General features: G+C 51.2%; 8 protein-coding genes across 8 annotated transcripts; 3 read left to right on the forward strand and 5 right to left on the reverse strand.

The window, feature by feature from the left end:
- The first annotated feature begins 656 nt into the window (after positions 1–656).
- LOC9650268 lies at positions 657–2,347 on the forward strand. Its single transcript, XM_024665796.1, has 2 exons — positions 657–904; positions 954–2,347. The coding sequence occupies exons 1-2, from the start codon at positions 703–705 to the stop codon at positions 2,270–2,272; spliced, it is 1,521 nt and encodes a 506-aa protein (XP_024521564.1). The 5' UTR covers positions 657–702; the 3' UTR covers positions 2,273–2,347.
- Positions 2,348–2,705: 358 nt separating this feature from the next.
- Positions 2,706–4,933, reverse strand: LOC9645231 (DNA-(apurinic or apyrimidinic site) lyase 2). Its single transcript, XM_024665771.1, is given in 7 exon segments — positions 2,706–3,441; positions 3,444–3,573; positions 3,662–3,841; positions 3,994–4,083; positions 4,135–4,211; positions 4,283–4,703; positions 4,762–4,933. Coding segments are annotated over 7 exon segments (1,488 nt in total). The 5' UTR covers positions 4,870–4,933; the 3' UTR covers positions 2,706–2,959.
- Positions 4,934–5,412: 479 nt separating this feature from the next.
- On the reverse strand, positions 5,413–6,236 carry LOC112343006 (peptide chain release factor 2-like). The gene is made up of 3 exons (XM_024665772.1): positions 6,155–6,236; positions 5,672–5,961; positions 5,413–5,547 (listed from the first exon to the last, which is right to left on the reverse strand). The coding sequence occupies exons 1-3, from the start codon at positions 6,234–6,236 to the stop codon at positions 5,413–5,415; spliced, it is 507 nt and encodes a 168-aa protein (XP_024521540.1).
- Positions 6,237–7,282: 1,046 nt separating this feature from the next.
- Positions 7,283–9,038, forward strand: LOC9650231 (protein JINGUBANG). The gene has a single exon (XM_024665773.1). The coding sequence runs from the start codon at positions 7,566–7,568 to the stop codon at positions 9,036–9,038; it is 1,473 nt and encodes a 490-aa protein (XP_024521541.1). The 5' UTR covers positions 7,283–7,565.
- Positions 9,035–9,766, forward strand: LOC9645232 (60S ribosomal protein L37-3). Its single transcript, XM_002991967.2, has 4 exons — positions 9,035–9,113; positions 9,175–9,310; positions 9,384–9,485; positions 9,625–9,766. Exons 1-4 carry the CDS (start codon positions 9,111–9,113, stop codon positions 9,666–9,668), a joined length of 285 nt encoding a protein of 94 aa, XP_002992013.2. The 5' UTR covers positions 9,035–9,110; the 3' UTR covers positions 9,669–9,766.
- Positions 9,699–11,174, reverse strand: LOC9645233 (protein JINGUBANG). The gene has a single exon (XM_024665774.1). The coding sequence runs from the start codon at positions 11,172–11,174 to the stop codon at positions 9,783–9,785; it is 1,392 nt and encodes a 463-aa protein (XP_024521542.1). The 3' UTR covers positions 9,699–9,782.
- A 1,124-nt stretch (positions 11,175–12,298) lies between these two features.
- On the reverse strand, positions 12,299–13,640 carry LOC9650232 (pre-mRNA-splicing factor 18). Its single transcript, XM_002991994.2, has 2 exons — positions 12,809–13,640; positions 12,299–12,716 (listed from the first exon to the last, which is right to left on the reverse strand). The coding sequence occupies exons 1-2, from the start codon at positions 13,595–13,597 to the stop codon at positions 12,336–12,338; spliced, it is 1,170 nt and encodes a 389-aa protein (XP_002992040.1). The 5' UTR covers positions 13,598–13,640; the 3' UTR covers positions 12,299–12,335.
- Positions 13,641–13,654: 14 nt separating this feature from the next.
- LOC9650233 (thylakoid lumenal 17.9 kDa protein, chloroplastic) lies at positions 13,655–14,580 on the reverse strand. The gene is made up of 4 exons (XM_002991995.2): positions 14,299–14,580; positions 14,115–14,235; positions 13,997–14,066; positions 13,655–13,929 (listed from the first exon to the last, which is right to left on the reverse strand). Exons 1-4 carry the CDS (start codon positions 14,547–14,549, stop codon positions 13,691–13,693), a joined length of 681 nt encoding a protein of 226 aa, XP_002992041.2. The 5' UTR covers positions 14,550–14,580; the 3' UTR covers positions 13,655–13,690.
- Positions 14,581–14,604: the final 24 nt, after the last annotated feature.

Genomic DNA, 14,604 nt, shown 5'->3' on the forward strand with positions numbered 1-14,604 from the left:
GAAACCCACCATTTTCTTAGTACTCAACATCTTTGTTCGTGATTACCGTCTTTTCGAAGAAGCTCAAACAGCTGCGACGTCACTGTTCCTCGAGTATAAGGACAGGCTAGACTTTGTTCAGGGCCAACGTGATCATCACTATTTCGAGGTGAATGGGTTGAATGCTCGTCAGGTACAGAAGGAACTGAAGCCCAAGCTGGCAATAGCAGTGGGCGAAATGATCAATGAAGTTCCTGTGATTCCCTGGACTTGTGATGAGGTTATCAGAAGGCGGGCTTCATCCACACCATGGTATCATATCCACACACGGGCACAAACAATTGTCCAGCAGAGGGTGGTCGACCTACATGAGATGTCCAAGGCTTGGTTCCAGGGGGAGAACGAAGTTCAGGCATTTGCTGCACAATACACATTCATCTGCCTACATGACATGGGAGAAGCTGTCTACTTTGGGGCAGATGACACATATCAAAACACGGATCCAAACGACAAGGAAGCTGCATTGATTGTCAACAATGCAGTTCTAGACATGCCATGGTTTCTCCACACTGTGTTAGGAATTTTCATTCCTAAGCAAGACAGAAACGATACGATGAAGTGGGGGGAACCCAAGTGGTCTGCTGCGAAAGCAGTACAAGAGCTCAAAACACTGGGGAGACTGCAGAGGGCAACATCTATTTCCTGCTCAAGCTGCTCTGTGAGATGGGGGTTCTCATTCCTGATGGCATGAGGAGCTGGGACATAAGGTGGTCAGAGCCACGAAATCGGCCAGAACACCTCATTGTGCCTGCATTATTGAGTGATGAGTTCACAGGATGGATTGAAAGCGAGCAAACATATGATTGTTGGGGTCGGAGATTGCAAGCAGACGACACTATGAAGGGCTTCGTTCTTCTCCCATCAGGTAATTATGCTTTGACTTGTTGGATTGGACTAATACTGATTGAAAGCAGGACTATTTGCGGTTATTCAAGCCAAGGTGAAGGAAATGTGTGACAGATGGGGCCATGGAAGTAAGATTGGTGCTGGTTGGGTTTCCTTCCAAGAGGATCTCATTCAAGTTCTGGTGACTATTGGTGGGGATTATAAGCATTGGACAGATCGGCAATGGGTGGATATTATGTTGATGGTGCCCAAGGAGGAAAAGAGGGGACTCAAAGGGGAGCAGTTCATGAAGGAGATACGAGATTGTGTAATAAAGGAAACTAATAGGGCCTGTCCTTTCATCAAGCTTGAAGAACATGTTTTGAATCCAGGGAAGGTAAGACAGTTTGGAAAAGCATCAGGACAACAGGGGTCATGCAGCAAGAGCTCTCGGGCACTGCAAGAAGTTAAAAAGATGGTAGCTAGGGAGGGGTTTGATTATCATTTTACTTGGGATTTTGGTGACTCCACTAGTGCCATGGAACTCTTGATGCAAAGTGAAGTCAACGAGATTATTCAGCGATGTAAGGGTGTTATTGAAGAGGTTGTCACAGAATACAACCAGCACATAGTGCCAGTGTATCAAAACCAGCAGCAACAGCTTGTGCAGGTCGAGATCCCAAAGTTTGAAAGTGAAGACATGAACAAGCTTGCCAACTTTTGCTATCAATTACACAAGCATCAAGAGAAATCTATGCAGGGGATTCATTTATATATGGAGGACTTTAAGGTCTCCATAACAGATATCAAAGAATCTTTACAGAAGCTGCAAAAGGGCCTGAAGGACACAGAAAACGCATTGATCAAGAGCTGCTCATCACTGTTGGAATCCATTAAGCTGGAGTGTCCTAAACTCCCGCACCTTACAATGGAGTCAAATCTGTTGCTCAAATATTCACCACTGATTGGGAAACGAGCAAATATTAGCTACTTATGTGAGCATCCAAGCGGCTGTCACCCAGTTGATTTGAAGAAGTACCCAGGAGTACCAATCACTATCCCAAATCAATGGTTCAAAAAGTATCGCAACGTCTTCGTCCCAGGCATCACAATGTGTTTCACCCTTGCAAAGCTCGGTAAAGTGGCATTGCCTGTGGGAGGGGAGCTGGTCGGCACCTTGATTGAGCTTGGTGCAAATGGCTTGAAGGCTACAATCGACTCCTGCTTTGAAGGCGATCTCAATAACAGGTTGCAACCAGCATCAAAAGATGACATTATGGAGTTGTTTGAGTACGTGAAAAAGAATTCACCTCAACGATATGGCGAGGACCGAATCTTGATGATGAAGAAGTGCTTTGGACTCGTCAAAAGTCCAAGTGGCTGGGTCTGTGAAGATCACTATTATTGAAGAAGAAGGGCACAGGCTTAGTAAAACTACTAAAATGCAGAAGCAGTGAAGTGAAGGAATTTTTATTCAAAGAAAGAAAACAAAAGAAAGCAGCTAAGTTCTGGGCGAAATGTTTGGAACGATATGCCTGGGTTATCCACAAGGTTATAGTTCATATATTGTATGTCTAGAGCTCATATAATCCATCTGCTGTCCAGGGAAGTTAGAGATCAAACCTTAAGACCTCTCTCCACACCATCGGACACTCCAAAGTTTCCACAAAGCAACGGTGCAAGTCCTACGATTCAGCCCCTGTGCACGCATGAGCGTAGCATGTAAGTAAAAAATTCTCATTGAAAATTCTAGACTAGGGAAAGAGCTTTCTGCTTGGCCATTCTTCTCCTCCAGCCTCCTGGCCTGTGCTCCAGGATCAGACGGGGTGATCCAGGCCGGGAACATGTTCGTGTCGGGTCATGTTTCCTCGGGTCGTCGTTGGGAAGGAGAGCTGTGGGGATCGCCACGTTTAACGGGCAGAATCCGGGGACTTCGAGGTTGCAAAGGCGGTCTTTGCTTCCAGGCCGGACGTGAGCGACGATGTAATTACCAAGGCGTTCCAAGTCTCGGATCCCGAGCTTGTGAGCGAGCTCAGGAAACTCATCAAGTAGACTTGAGTCACCTTAGATATGATTGTCTGGAAAAAAAAAACATTCACAAACAGAAGGACCTGTGTAAAAACGCTCTCAGAACTTCCTTTCCTAATATTTTACTTTTCTGTGGTTTAGGGCTCGTGGCTCTGGAGTGGAGCGAATGGCGCTCGCCGGTAAGCTCCTCCCGCCCGAGCAAGCCAATGGAAGGGCCTACATTGCCACGGATTCCAGGGACGTAGAGGGCGACGATGGGGAAGTACTCTCCCATTGTTTGGGACCTTGACGACGGCAGGAAATCTGTACCTGCGCCGCCCTTGTCTATATTCTCCGAGGCGGCTGCTGCTGGAAAGGATGAAACACAGCCGATTGCCAACCGATGTGCTTTCCAGCGGTGGTGGTGACAAGACAAATCCGGGAGCCGAGATGAGGAGCAGCGGTACGAGCAGGAACTTAACGAGAAAGAGCTTGTGGAACTTAGCGACAACGAGGTATGGAGCTTACCGATACTTTGCTGACGACTGCGAAGCTCAGGCATAAATCGAGTGGAGCTTCATGTGGTGGAATGGAAGGTAAATGCTTAAGCTGCAGAATAACAGGAGCATGATCTGAACCATCCAGTTTTAAGCTTCTCCCACCACTCCATCTCCCATAGAGAAACATCAACACTGGCAACAACTAGTCTGTCTTTTTGGCGCACCTCGGAACGCTTAAAACTTGAGAAGAATGTCACACATATCTGTTCCACACTTTGCAAATCCGTCACAGGTACTATTGTCATGCGATCCATCAGTAGCCCGACAATGTCCAGTGCAGGGACCGGCAATAAGAACATGATCAATGCGACTGCCGTAGTTAAACATGCCTGAGACCAGTAAGCCTCTGCTCTGGACAAGATACTAATAAGCACGTATGATTTGCCCAGACAAAAACCGTGAACAGTTACCTTTCAGGATGAAACACGCGAAACGCGTCTGAAAACGCACCACCCTCACTCACCAGCAATGATGTAAGCCATTGACGGCTCATGTTAAAATGAACATGCTAGAAAGTACTAGAAATCAGTGAGTGATTTACGGATTGGTATCAAATTTTGGGCCAACATGAATCAATAGGATATGAAGAAATGTTCAAGTCCCCCACGATAATAATCCTCCTGCCTTGTTTTATGACGCTTTCCAGCCTACACTGCGAAGGAAGAAAAAGTTTGACAACAAACAGCAACGCATCTGTCAATACCTGTAACACTTTCAGCTTAAAGTCCTGCCGTTCAGCATCTCCACAGCCAACATTAGGACCATAGATATTGAAGAGTACTAGGTAGAAAGAATCCATCAACAAACAGAAGAGAACAATCAGTGCGAATGAAAGCGAGGAAGCTCCATACCAAAATGCCCGTGATCCGTGACGATGCATCGGCCTTCGTTGTCCAAATCGAGAAGTTCCTGCCTCGTAAATCCTTCCACGGTTAGAACTGGATCGTAGCTTCCAAGCCAGAACTCTTTGTCACCTTCACCAGCTCTGGCACTAGTCAAGGGACCCGTAAAGCCTTCCTCGGCAGCCACAGGCAACGCTACATTGTTGCCACACTCCACCTTGCAAAACGTAGCCACACCTGACCAGCAATGCGCTTTATTCCGATTCCAAGGATGAAGAAAAGTTCTAAATCGCAAAGTCTCTACCCAGTCCAACAATGCAAAACAATACCCGAGGCAGCCTTTCTTCACGGTGCGCGTGCAAGAGAAGAAGGATTCGGATATTGCTGTGGCAATATCCGCGGTGAGCTCCTGCCTGCGGATCTTAGTCTCCTAGCTCGAGAGCAAAGAACAAATCAGCAACAACAATCCAAAATCCAATCCAAATCACCTGGAGGCAGATGATGTTTGCGTCGAGCGAGTCCAAGAAGGCGCGCAGCGATCTCGCTGGAGACAATCGCGCTCTCAGTCCATTCACATTGTAGCTCACGATCCTCATTTCCCCGCCCAGCAACGGAGGAGCTCAAACGAAATAGGGCAAAAGCAATCTTATAGTCTATCAAAGAGTTATACTCCAATCTATAGTAGTTAACAAGGAATAGAATACAATGTATTTGTCAAGTAGCTTACACTGGCACTGGCGAGGAGCTCGACTGCTTGGACATGAGATACGCTGTGAGAAGTGGCTCCAACTTCCCGTCCATGATTCCACTGATATCCGACGTCTCCACGTTTGTTCTCAAATCCATGACGAGCTTGTAAGGATGGAAGACGTAGTTTCTTATTTGCTGCCCCCACTCCGCCTTGACGACGTCCCCTCGAATCTCTTTGATCTCGGCAGCCCTTTGGTCCTCGAGAATCACCAGGAGCTTGGATTTGAGCAGCACGATTGCTTTTATCTTGTTCTGGAGTTGGCTTCTTTTCTCTAGAAACATGAAGAATGTTTTAGAGCACTGCGCTGTTACATCGTTTCATGTACCTGAGCAGCGAAGAGCAATCCCGGTTGGAATGTGCGTGACACGAACAGCAGTCTCGACCATGTTTACGTTCTGCCCGCCTTTGCCTCCAGATCTACACAAGGTCGCCTTCGGGTCTCCACCTCGATCTCGCTCTCTGCATTATTGGAAAATGGATCTTGACACGCCGGGGATTGAACCCAGGACCACCACTGAGCTACCTGCCCTGGTTGTGTGCTGTTCAGCTTAGTTCTAACATGCATCACTTCTACTCCTGCAAAGCTCGTCTGTGAAGAGAAGCAAACGTTGAGACAAGAGTTTTGATAAAACGACCGTTTGGCTCACCTGTCGGAGACCTTTAGAGTTGAAAGGCAATTGTCTCACCAGCCTGTGCGTGCCTTTCTCTCCGGAGATATAACCATACGCATATCTCCCGTCGATCTCGAGTGTGGCCGATTTGATCCCAGCTTCCTCGCCAGGAGAACTCTCCCCCACATGTATTAACCATGGAACTATCTCAAGCAACTTACACCAGCACTCGATTGCTTGGACATGAGATATGCTGTGAGAAGTGGCTCCAAATTCCCACCCATGATGACACTGATGTCCGACGTTTCCGTGTTTGTTCTCAAATCCTGTAAGGATGGAAGACGTAGTTTCTTATTTGCTGCCCCCACTCCGCCTTGACAACGTCTCCTTGGCTTCTCTCGAACTCGAAGAAAGTTTTAGAGCGCTAGATCTCTAGAAACATTGTTTCATGTAACTTAGAAGCGAAGAGCAATCTGTTGGAATGTGCGTGACACGAACAGCAGTCTCGACCTTGTTTACGTTCTGCCCGCGTTTGCCTCCAGATAATCTCAAGGTCTTTTTCGGGTATCTCCGCCTCGATCTCGCTCTCTTCCAGCATCATTTCTACTCCTGTAAAGCTCGTCTGTGAAGAGAAGCAACCGTTGAGACAGGAGTTTCGATGAAACTAAAGATTGTGTCGTAGACCTTTAGAGTTGAAGGCGATTGTCTCACGATGAGCCTGTAGATGCGTTGTTTTACATACATTTCAGCACAGGATTGAGCTGAGATGCTTCTAAGGATGTACAAGCGATGGGTTACCAGTCAGGCCTTAAGTGGACTGTGGTGGAGAGTTCTCTAGGTGAGGAAGCTGGGATTAAATGGGCCACACTCGGTATGATTATATCTCTGGAGAGGCATCTCAAACCTTGGAAATAGATATCAGCAGACACTGTTCGGTTCAGTCAGCGCCTGCAATAATAGTGATCCGAGCTTGTTATATATTGGACAGACTAGCAATTTTTTGATCTTTCCCCTAAGCATTTCTTCAAGTTCATCAAGCCAATTGTGTATAATATTGGCTGGCTTACTGTGTGAATTTCTCTTATTTGTAACAAATTGCTGTTGACTAAAAGGAATGACAAAGAGAAGCAGTACATCAGAGGTCTACTAGCAACAATTTGCACCGGAAATCGTTGCTGTTCTTAACCTCCAGAACCTCTGGAGCAATGGATCTGATTTGGTTTGATATACGAAGTTTTCCTTGGCAGTGGTGGATTTTGCTGGGGAGGGTCATAAAACTTGTATCCAACTCTAGATTCTAGAATTATGGAAGAGCCGGGAGGACAAGAAACAGGATCAAAGCGGCTTAGCTGAAGCACTACCTGGATGAAAAGGTACGATTTCACACTCTCGTCACCTTGCAGTCAGCACAGCCTGATATAAGTTCAAGAAGACGGCGGCGTAGCTATACGTAGAAGTTTACCGTCTCTCTCTCCCTTCCGTCCACGTAAAAACTTTCCCTTCCAGGCTCCAGGAAAAGGTTCGTGGACCATGTCTACTAAAGCTCAGAAATCTTGTGTGTCTATTTCTTCCAGGGAAAGGAATCACGCGGGCGTCCAATCACAAACAAACAGCTCGACCAAAAACAGTGGCTAAGAAACTCTCGTATCAATCTAGCACTTTTTGATGTGTTTGATTTTGCGTGAATGCCCAGAACTTCGAAGGCAAAAAATATCATGTCCTGCAAACCCAATCGCGACACATTTTACTTTTAATCGAGACTTTCGAGCCAAAGTGCGGCCCAATGCGGCGCTGTGGTGATTTTTCGATAGCTAGCACACATTTCTCGCGGATTTTCTTCCCGAAAACACGTCCTCCACCTCCTTTTGTTCTTGATTGTTTGTTTCCAGCCAGCCAAGCCAGCGTCTTGTTAGACTTCTCGTCCGTTTAAATGTCAACACAATGGTGGCGACTTTTGTGGAACTTCTCTTTTCCCGTGCTAGATCCTTATCTCCGGGTGAGATTCCTCTTAACACCTGTGTTCTCCAGGCTCGGGATCTTTCGTCGTCAGGGAGGAGCTTCAATCATGAAGTGCTTGGCGCTCTTCAAACATCTCAAGTCTGGCTCCAAGGCGAAGGAACCACTGGACAAGTTCTCATCATCTAGCACGAGCGGTAGTAGCTGCAACAGCGGCAGCAAATTATCGTCGCGATCAAGCAGCCGAGACGATCGCAGCTCGGCCTCCTCGTCTTCCTCCTCGTCTTCCAGGTGCGATCGCAGAGCTAATTTGGAGTGTGTAACAAGCTTTCCCGGCGATCAAGCCGTGGCTATGGCACTCGCCTCCACCGAAGGGGAGCACTGTTTCCTTTACGTGTCATCAAACACTTCCAGCTCCCGGCGGATCGACGTGCTCGACTGTAGCAGCAGGGAATTGTCCACAGTTGGCAGCCTTGCTCCCAAAACCCCACCGGTGAGAGCAATCCTCGCGAGCGGCGCCAGAGTTTTCACCGCCCATCGCGATATGAAGATCAGAGTGTGGACGAGAAGGATCGCCGAGAGCCAGGACGAGCTCATGGTCGTCAAGCACGAGCTCTCCGCAACGCTACCAAGCCTCCAGGATAGAATGTGTTTCCGATCGCTTTCCATGAGTCGCGACCGCGACCACCACCACCACCACCACCATAGCCATCGCCTTCCAAGACGAAGACGACGATCAGACGCCTCGGACTCCACCAAGCTCGTCCAGCACAGGGACGCCATCTCGGGGCTAGCAATCAGTCCTTCTGGGAAGATCCTCTACTCGGGATCCTGGGACAAGACCATCAAGGTGTGGAGGATCGCCGCATCCTCCAGCTCCTCCTCCATCGCCATCAAGTGCGTGGAATCCTTCACGGCTCACGACGACGCAGTGAATGCGCTCGCGGTGGCTTCTTGTGATGGCGATGGATTGACGACACTCTACTCGGCCTCCGCCAGCGGCGAGATCAGAGCCTGGGAGTCATCAGATCACCGCAAGATCAAGCACCGCCTCGCCGCCAGCTTCCACGATCACTCTTCGGCCGTCAACGCATTGCTGCTCAGCCGCGATTCTACTCTCCTCTACTCGGGATCGGGCGACAAGACCGTGAGAGTGTGGGCGCGATCGAACGAGAATCTCCACGATCTGAGGGTGGTGGAGATCCTGAGAGGGCACAGGCGAGCGGTGCTGTGCCTGGCGGCGACCATCGACGGCGAGCTCCTGTGCAGCGGCTCCGCGGACAAGAGCGTGAGGATCTGGCGGGGCCATTGCTGCGTGGCCGCGCTGGATTTGCACTGTGCGCCCGTGAAATCGCTCGCCATGGCCCGCGATCTCGAGAGCTCCTCCTACACTGTCTATAGTAGCGCCCTAGACGGGAATTTTAAAATCTATACCGCTTTGCCCTAAAACGCGCAGAGCTCCCTTTACTACCGTCGGATATAGGGTTAGAGTTTTAGGGTTTGTGGGCGGCTCGCGGCTATGGTAATGCTCCTCTTTCGCGTCCTCCGCTCGTCTTGATTCTTCTCGATTCGTGTTCTTCCAGGGCAAGGGAACCGGGAGCTTCGGCAAGCGCCGGAACAAGTCGCACACGCTCTGCCGTCGCTGCGGCCGGCGCAGCTTCCACATCCAGAAGGCCAGATGCGCGGCGTGTGCCTACCCTGCCAAGCGCATCCGAAAATGTGAGAAGAGTTCTTCTCCCTTGTTCTTGGTGGATCCGCGAGCTCACGAAATCTCGAAATCTCTCGTGTGTAGATAACTGGAGCGAGAAGGCGATCCGGCGCAAGACCACTGGAACCGGGCGGATGAGGTACCTGCGCCATCTCCCCAGGCGATTCAAGAGCAACTTCAGAGAAGGTACTACTGCTAGCGCATCCATTTCAGTGTCATCGGTGTCTAGCCGGGGCTAATGAAAGAGGATTTGCCGCTTGCCACGGATTGATCGATCGATCGACCAATATGTGTTCTAAGCTCGTTCTTCTTGCTTTTTCCCTAGGAGAGCCTCTCCAGAAGAAAGCTCCAGCGTCCGCGGCCACATAGAGAAGCGCTCGAGCACCCATGAATCGATCAAGCAGGCATTTTGGTTACATCTGAGATTTCTTTCTAGGTGCCAAACACTAAGAAAAACTTTTTCTCTACGAGCGTGTCTCTCTCTCACCGATAGTCTAGAACAGAGCAAGGGCTCTCGCCAAAGATCTTGGGCTTGCTCCTCAGCGACACCCACCACGCCTTGAGAAATCCATCCAGCCCGCCGCTGTAGACCATGCATCCGTCCACAATCCCCTCGATCGAGACGATGACGCTCTTGATCGGGCAGCGGCTGTGCAAATCCTGGACCACGCACACGCAGGAATGCCGCTCGTCCTCGCGCCTCCACACCCGGATTGTCCGATCCGCCGATCCGCTGCACACGACGTCGCGCGCCGCCGAGATCGACAGCACTGACATGGAATGCCCGCACAGCGCCGCGAATTCCTCGCGATAAACCCTAATCTCTGGCTCTTCGCGAAGAACCCTAATTCCCTGGTTTTCCTCTTCCCCGGACTCCGACGATGATGGGTCCTCTGCTCCTCGCGGAGGCGATGCTTCGTCCTCCTGCTCGATCGCCACCATCCACACCGAGATCCTCCCATCGCTGCACCCCGCGTAGACCCAGCTCCCCCACAGCGCGATGCAATTCACGGGGCTGGGCTGCGCGAGCTCCACCACGAAGCTCAGCCCATCGCTCGATCCCTTCGTGTTCTTGTGGTTCTTCCTCGATCGATCGCACTTCCCCCACCTCCACACCTTGACTGACGAGTCCGCCGAGGCCGAGAACAGGAACCCGCCTCGCGGCGCCACCGCCAGCGCGTTGATCGCGTCCGTGTGAGCGTCCCCGATGGATTCCAGGCAGCGCAGGTCGCGCAGCCGCCACGCCTTGAGCGATCGGTCCCAGGAGCCCGAGTAGAGGATCCCGGCGGCCTCGTCCACGGCCAGCGACGAGATGGTGTCGAAGTGCTGGTTCCAGGGGCTCTTGCGGTGGCGCCGGATCCTCACCAGGCCCTTGCTGCCGCGGATGGAGGTCGCCACCACGTCCCGGATGGTGGGGAGAGTGGCGATCAAGCGGTGCTGCGATGGTGGCGATGGCGATGCCCGGCTCCAAGCCCGGATCTTGTGATCCTGGTGGGCGCTGTAGATCTCGAGGCCGGCGCGGCGTACGAGGAGGGCCTTGACGGAGCCCGAGGAGGCAGCGGCGAGGCGATCGCTGGGCTGGAGATCGGCGAGGCGATACGAGCAGACGAGGCCATCCTCGGAGCCCGAGTAGAGCGAGTGGTCGGAGATGGCGAGCGCGCAGATGCCAGACGCGTGGGGCTTGAAGGAGAGGAGGCAGCGGAAGCCCGCGGAGGATCTGGAGGAGCTGCTGGGGCGGAGTTGATCGATCGCGGTGGCGAGGAGGAACTGCTGCTGCTGCTGCTCCGATTGATCCTTGTCGGAGGTGGTGGTGTCCGAGATGGAGTCCGAGATGGGGAGATCATCAAATGGGTCACGGAAGGACGAGGAGGCCATTGCGATCGAGGTGGAGCTGGATGGAAAGCACGCGAAGCTCCTCTTCTTCATCAATCCGACCATAGCTAGCTAGCTTCCTTTCTTCACACTCAAGTCTTCTCTATTGGCGAAGAAGATGATCGCTTTGTTCCACACCCCACACACAACAAATGCGTGATCTTCCAGGACAGAAAAAGAGGGAAAACTCCCTTGAAACGACCCACCGGACGCTGACAATGTAAAGATGTTCTCCAGAACCGATCGACACCCAAAGCACAGGGAAAACAAGAAGGAATCTCTTCGATCAAACAGATCGTTCCCAAGGAAAGGAAAAGTCCTTCCAAGTACTGCTCCAAACCGAAAACTGGGGGAAAACAAGAACAGTGAGCATCACCAGCGACGAGAAAACGATTGCAATGCCCGATTGCCGCTCGATTCTCCGTGGCACAGCGCCTTCGATTCCTCGGTTTCTCTCTCCTGGACGCAACGGATCAAGAGGAAAAGCGAGAGAAACAGGAAAAAGAGGAAGAAAAAGCCCACAGCACTCTTTCTCCGCGGCGAGAGAGCAAAGAAAAAACAAAGAGAAGGGAATCCAACGTATTGATCACGGTAGCGTTAGCAGCATTCCACCCAGTCCGTGGGCTCCATTCTGCCCCGCCATCGCCAAAAGCCCTAGAAACAGAGCACCCCACAAACCCTAAAGCATGTTTAGGCGGCAAACGCGCGTGGGGGTTTACGAAATCAACGGGGCTACCGCTGGCCACGTGTCACGCAGGGTGGGGACCATAAACCGCCACGTGTGAAAGTAACCGTTGGGAGGAGAATATCCGCGCATCTGCTCAGTCAAGTAAAGCGCAATTTAAATAAGCGTTAAGCTTACGTCTTGGCGCCAAAGTTTGAAATTTTAAGATATTTTAACATTAGTCCAAGATTACATTTACCCGGAATCACTAAAAAGATTCTAAATCTAACACATGGAAATCGTGTTTGTTTGTTTGTCACTTTTTGTGATTTCCAGATCTCTACATTGATACTCAAGGTGGCATGCTTTGTCACTAAATCATCAGGTATCTCTAGCACTGGAGATGATCTGGTAGTGACATTAACACTAAGATCCAAAAAGAGATCTCTCTTTTGCAAAAATCTTCCGAGGTTATGGGATTTGCAATCTGTGTTTATTTTTTATGATTGATGATGAGTCCCTTCCAGAAGCTTTTGCTCCTCGTCCAGGAGCGTCTGGAGATCGCTACCATTTGCGAGGCTGTTAAACTCCACCGCGCGAGAGGGGAGCGAAGGATACCGTCGCTGGCAAAGCGTCATGAGCCGCTTGATCGACTGGAGGTACTTCCGCGTCGTCTCGTCGTTCATGATGTGAGCCACGCTGTTGGCGTAGATCTTCTCGCGCGCCGACCGCTCGTGGATGCCAACCATGGTGACACCGATCGGCCAGGGAGCGTTTCCAATCGCGAGCTTGATGTACTGGTCCATGGCGGCCAGGTAGTCGCGCCTCCGGCAGCAGTCCACCACGATCACCAAAGCCTGCCGGATATCATCCGGAAGAAGCTGCAAGGGAGAGAAACCATGAGAAAATCCATCTCCGGAGACAAACCAACTAGAAAAGCTTGCGAGAGAGAGAGAGAGTATCAAAGCGTCACCTTCTTGGAGCACAGCTTGAACAGGGGCTTGAGATATCTGGAGCACTGCTTGAAAGTAGCGACGATACGACCACCTCGCTTCTCGGCGTCGGGCCGCGCCTTGATCTCTTGCTCCCATTCCTGGATAAGCCTCTTGAAGAAGACCAGGATCTTGTCCTCGTCGCACAGCTCCTCGAAGTTGGCCTTCATGAGGAGATCCTTGTCCTTGTCTCCGCCGCTCTCGCCATCCAGCGCTTCTCCCCCGGCGTTATCGTCTCCGCGATCGTCGTCCTCCTTCTCCTTGTTCTTCTCCTTCCTGGGCTCCAATCCGTGCTTCTCCCTCTTCTTGAGCTCCGCCAGATCCATGAGGAAATCGTTCCTCTGGCCCTCCATGAGCTCGCTGTCCGTGTCGGTCACCCCCGCCCGGAGCGCCACCTTGAGCCTCTCCAGCCGCATTTCATCGTCCTCGCCAAACAGCGTGATGGGCTGCTTGAGGAGGCGGAGGCGGCGGATCACCTCCGCGTTTGGGAGGACGAGATCGTCCAGCTTCTCCTCCTCGCTGAGATTTACCCGGGATTTCGACGACGTCGCCGACGCCGACGGCCGCTCGCTGCTCTGGTCATCGCTCCTCACCTCGCCGCCCTTGCTGCTGCCCGCCGCCCTAGCTCTGGCCGCCGCCGCGTCCTCCTCCCTCCGCCGCTTCTCTAGCTCCTTCTTCTCCAACTCCGCGCGCTTCACGAACTTGCGGCTCCCGAATTCCTCCTGCATTTGCTTGCGCTTGCGCTCGATCTCCTGCTTGAGCGCGTCCATCCTCCCGTGCGCGAAAGCCCTAACCTGGGATTTTAGGGCTCTTCGAAACCTAGAATATATACTTGAGGATATTCTTTCATTTTAAATGTGACGCTATTCTTCTGGGTAATCGCCAAAGCCCTGGAACGATGGCGATGTCCATCCGAGGCGATTTTCCAGGGACACGATTCTACTCTGTTGCTTGCCAAAATCGGTGAGCGGCGTGGTGAGAGGATAGATGTAGACCACTTTCTTTGCGATTGATCTGTAAGTCACCGTGTTGTTCTTCACCAGGAACTCGATGGCGTCTCGTCCCAAAAATCCATCCATCTCGGCCAGGAGGTAGTCACCACCTGGAGAGATTTTGGAACAAACTTAGTTGAGCTTCGATCGATTCAAGCTATAGATCCATTGCTATACCATTTTCTAAGTGTTTGATTTCCACAATGGTTGGATTCTTCTCGGTAGACAAGATTGCGTCCTTGATTTTCTGGAAGATCGAGAGAGATTAAGAAAGTGAAAGAGAGAATTCTTCTACCTGGATAGCGGTAGAAGAATCCTTGTCTGGAATCGTCCACGGAATCGCCGCGGAGGCTCCATATCTCGAAGAAGTGGAGATGCAATTGGGATTAATGTCCAGTGGACACGGACGAATTCTCCTGCGAGCAAGAAATGTTTGCAAGCTTGGTCCAAAGAAAAGGAGATTTTCGTGAATCACTCACCCGTCCAATAATCCCATCTCCGGAGGCTCCTGCGCTCGAGAATACGGCGTCACAGGATCAGCATTTGCCCAGGCAGGCTGCGCGGCGAGCAAAATCGATCCGGCCAAAGCAACCAGTGCCTGCATTCTTCTCGCTCCTCGCGATTCTTCGCTCCAGCAGCACGAAACAGCTATCGATTTCGTGGAGAGCTCCGGCCGTGTGCCTGGACTCCTCAGCCGGAGCGGCATTGCGACGGGAGAGAGGAGCGCCATAGCCCATAGCCCTAAAAACAGAGGACCGAAATATTTCTATCTAGCCTAAAACCCT

The sequence above is a fragment of the Selaginella moellendorffii genome, unplaced genomic scaffold (assembly GCF_000143415.4).
Source record: "Selaginella moellendorffii unplaced genomic scaffold, v1.0 SELMOscaffold_127, whole genome shotgun sequence".
In the NCBI taxonomy this organism is placed as follows: Eukaryota; Viridiplantae; Streptophyta; class Lycopodiopsida; order Selaginellales; family Selaginellaceae; genus Selaginella; species Selaginella moellendorffii.

Bases quoted from the DNA above. Each gene is read 5' to 3' on its own strand.
- LOC9650268 (XM_024665796.1), top strand. From the start codon at position 703: ATGGGGGTTCTCATTCCTGATGGCATGAGGAGCTGGGACATAAGGTGG. The intron at 905-953 runs GTAATTATGCTT...GATTGAAAGCAG, and splicing joins CTTCGTTCTTCTCCCATCAG to GACTATTTGCGGTTATTCAA.
- LOC112343006 (XM_024665772.1), bottom strand. From the start codon at position 6,236: ATGATGCTGGAAGAGAGCGAGATCGAGGCGGAGATACCCGAAAAAGAC. The intron at 5,962-6,154 runs GTAAACAAGGTC...CCATCCTTACAG, and splicing joins GAGGCAAACGCGGGCAGAAC to GATTTGAGAACAAACACGGA. The intron at 5,548-5,671 runs GTGAGCCAAACG...CAACCAGGGCAG, and splicing joins ACTCTAAAGGTCTCCGACAG to GTAGCTCAGTGGTGGTCCTG.
- LOC9650231 (XM_024665773.1), top strand. From the start codon at position 7,566: ATGTCAACACAATGGTGGCGACTTTTGTGGAACTTCTCTTTTCCCGTG.
- LOC9645232 (XM_002991967.2), top strand. The intron at 9,311-9,383 runs GTGAGAAGAGTT...TCTCGTGTGTAG, and splicing joins TGCCAAGCGCATCCGAAAAT to ATAACTGGAGCGAGAAGGCG. The intron at 9,486-9,624 runs GTACTACTGCTA...CTTTTTCCCTAG, and splicing joins CAAGAGCAACTTCAGAGAAG to GAGAGCCTCTCCAGAAGAAA.
- LOC9645233 (XM_024665774.1), bottom strand. From the start codon at position 11,174: ATGGCCTCCTCGTCCTTCCGTGACCCATTTGATGATCTCCCCATCTCG.
- LOC9650232 (XM_002991994.2), bottom strand. From the start codon at position 13,597: ATGGACGCGCTCAAGCAGGAGATCGAGCGCAAGCGCAAGCAAATGCAG. The intron at 12,717-12,808 runs GTGACGCTTTGA...TCTCCCTTGCAG, and splicing joins TCAAGCTGTGCTCCAAGAAG to CTTCTTCCGGATGATATCCG.
- LOC9650233 (XM_002991995.2), bottom strand. From the start codon at position 14,549: ATGGCGCTCCTCTCTCCCGTCGCAATGCCGCTCCGGCTGAGGAGTCCA. The intron at 14,236-14,298 runs GTGAGTGATTCA...TCTTGCTCGCAG, and splicing joins GAGATGGGATTATTGGACGG to GAGAATTCGTCCGTGTCCAC. The intron at 13,930-13,996 runs GTATAGCAATGG...AAATCTCTCCAG, and splicing joins AATCAAACACTTAGAAAATG to GTGGTGACTACCTCCTGGCC.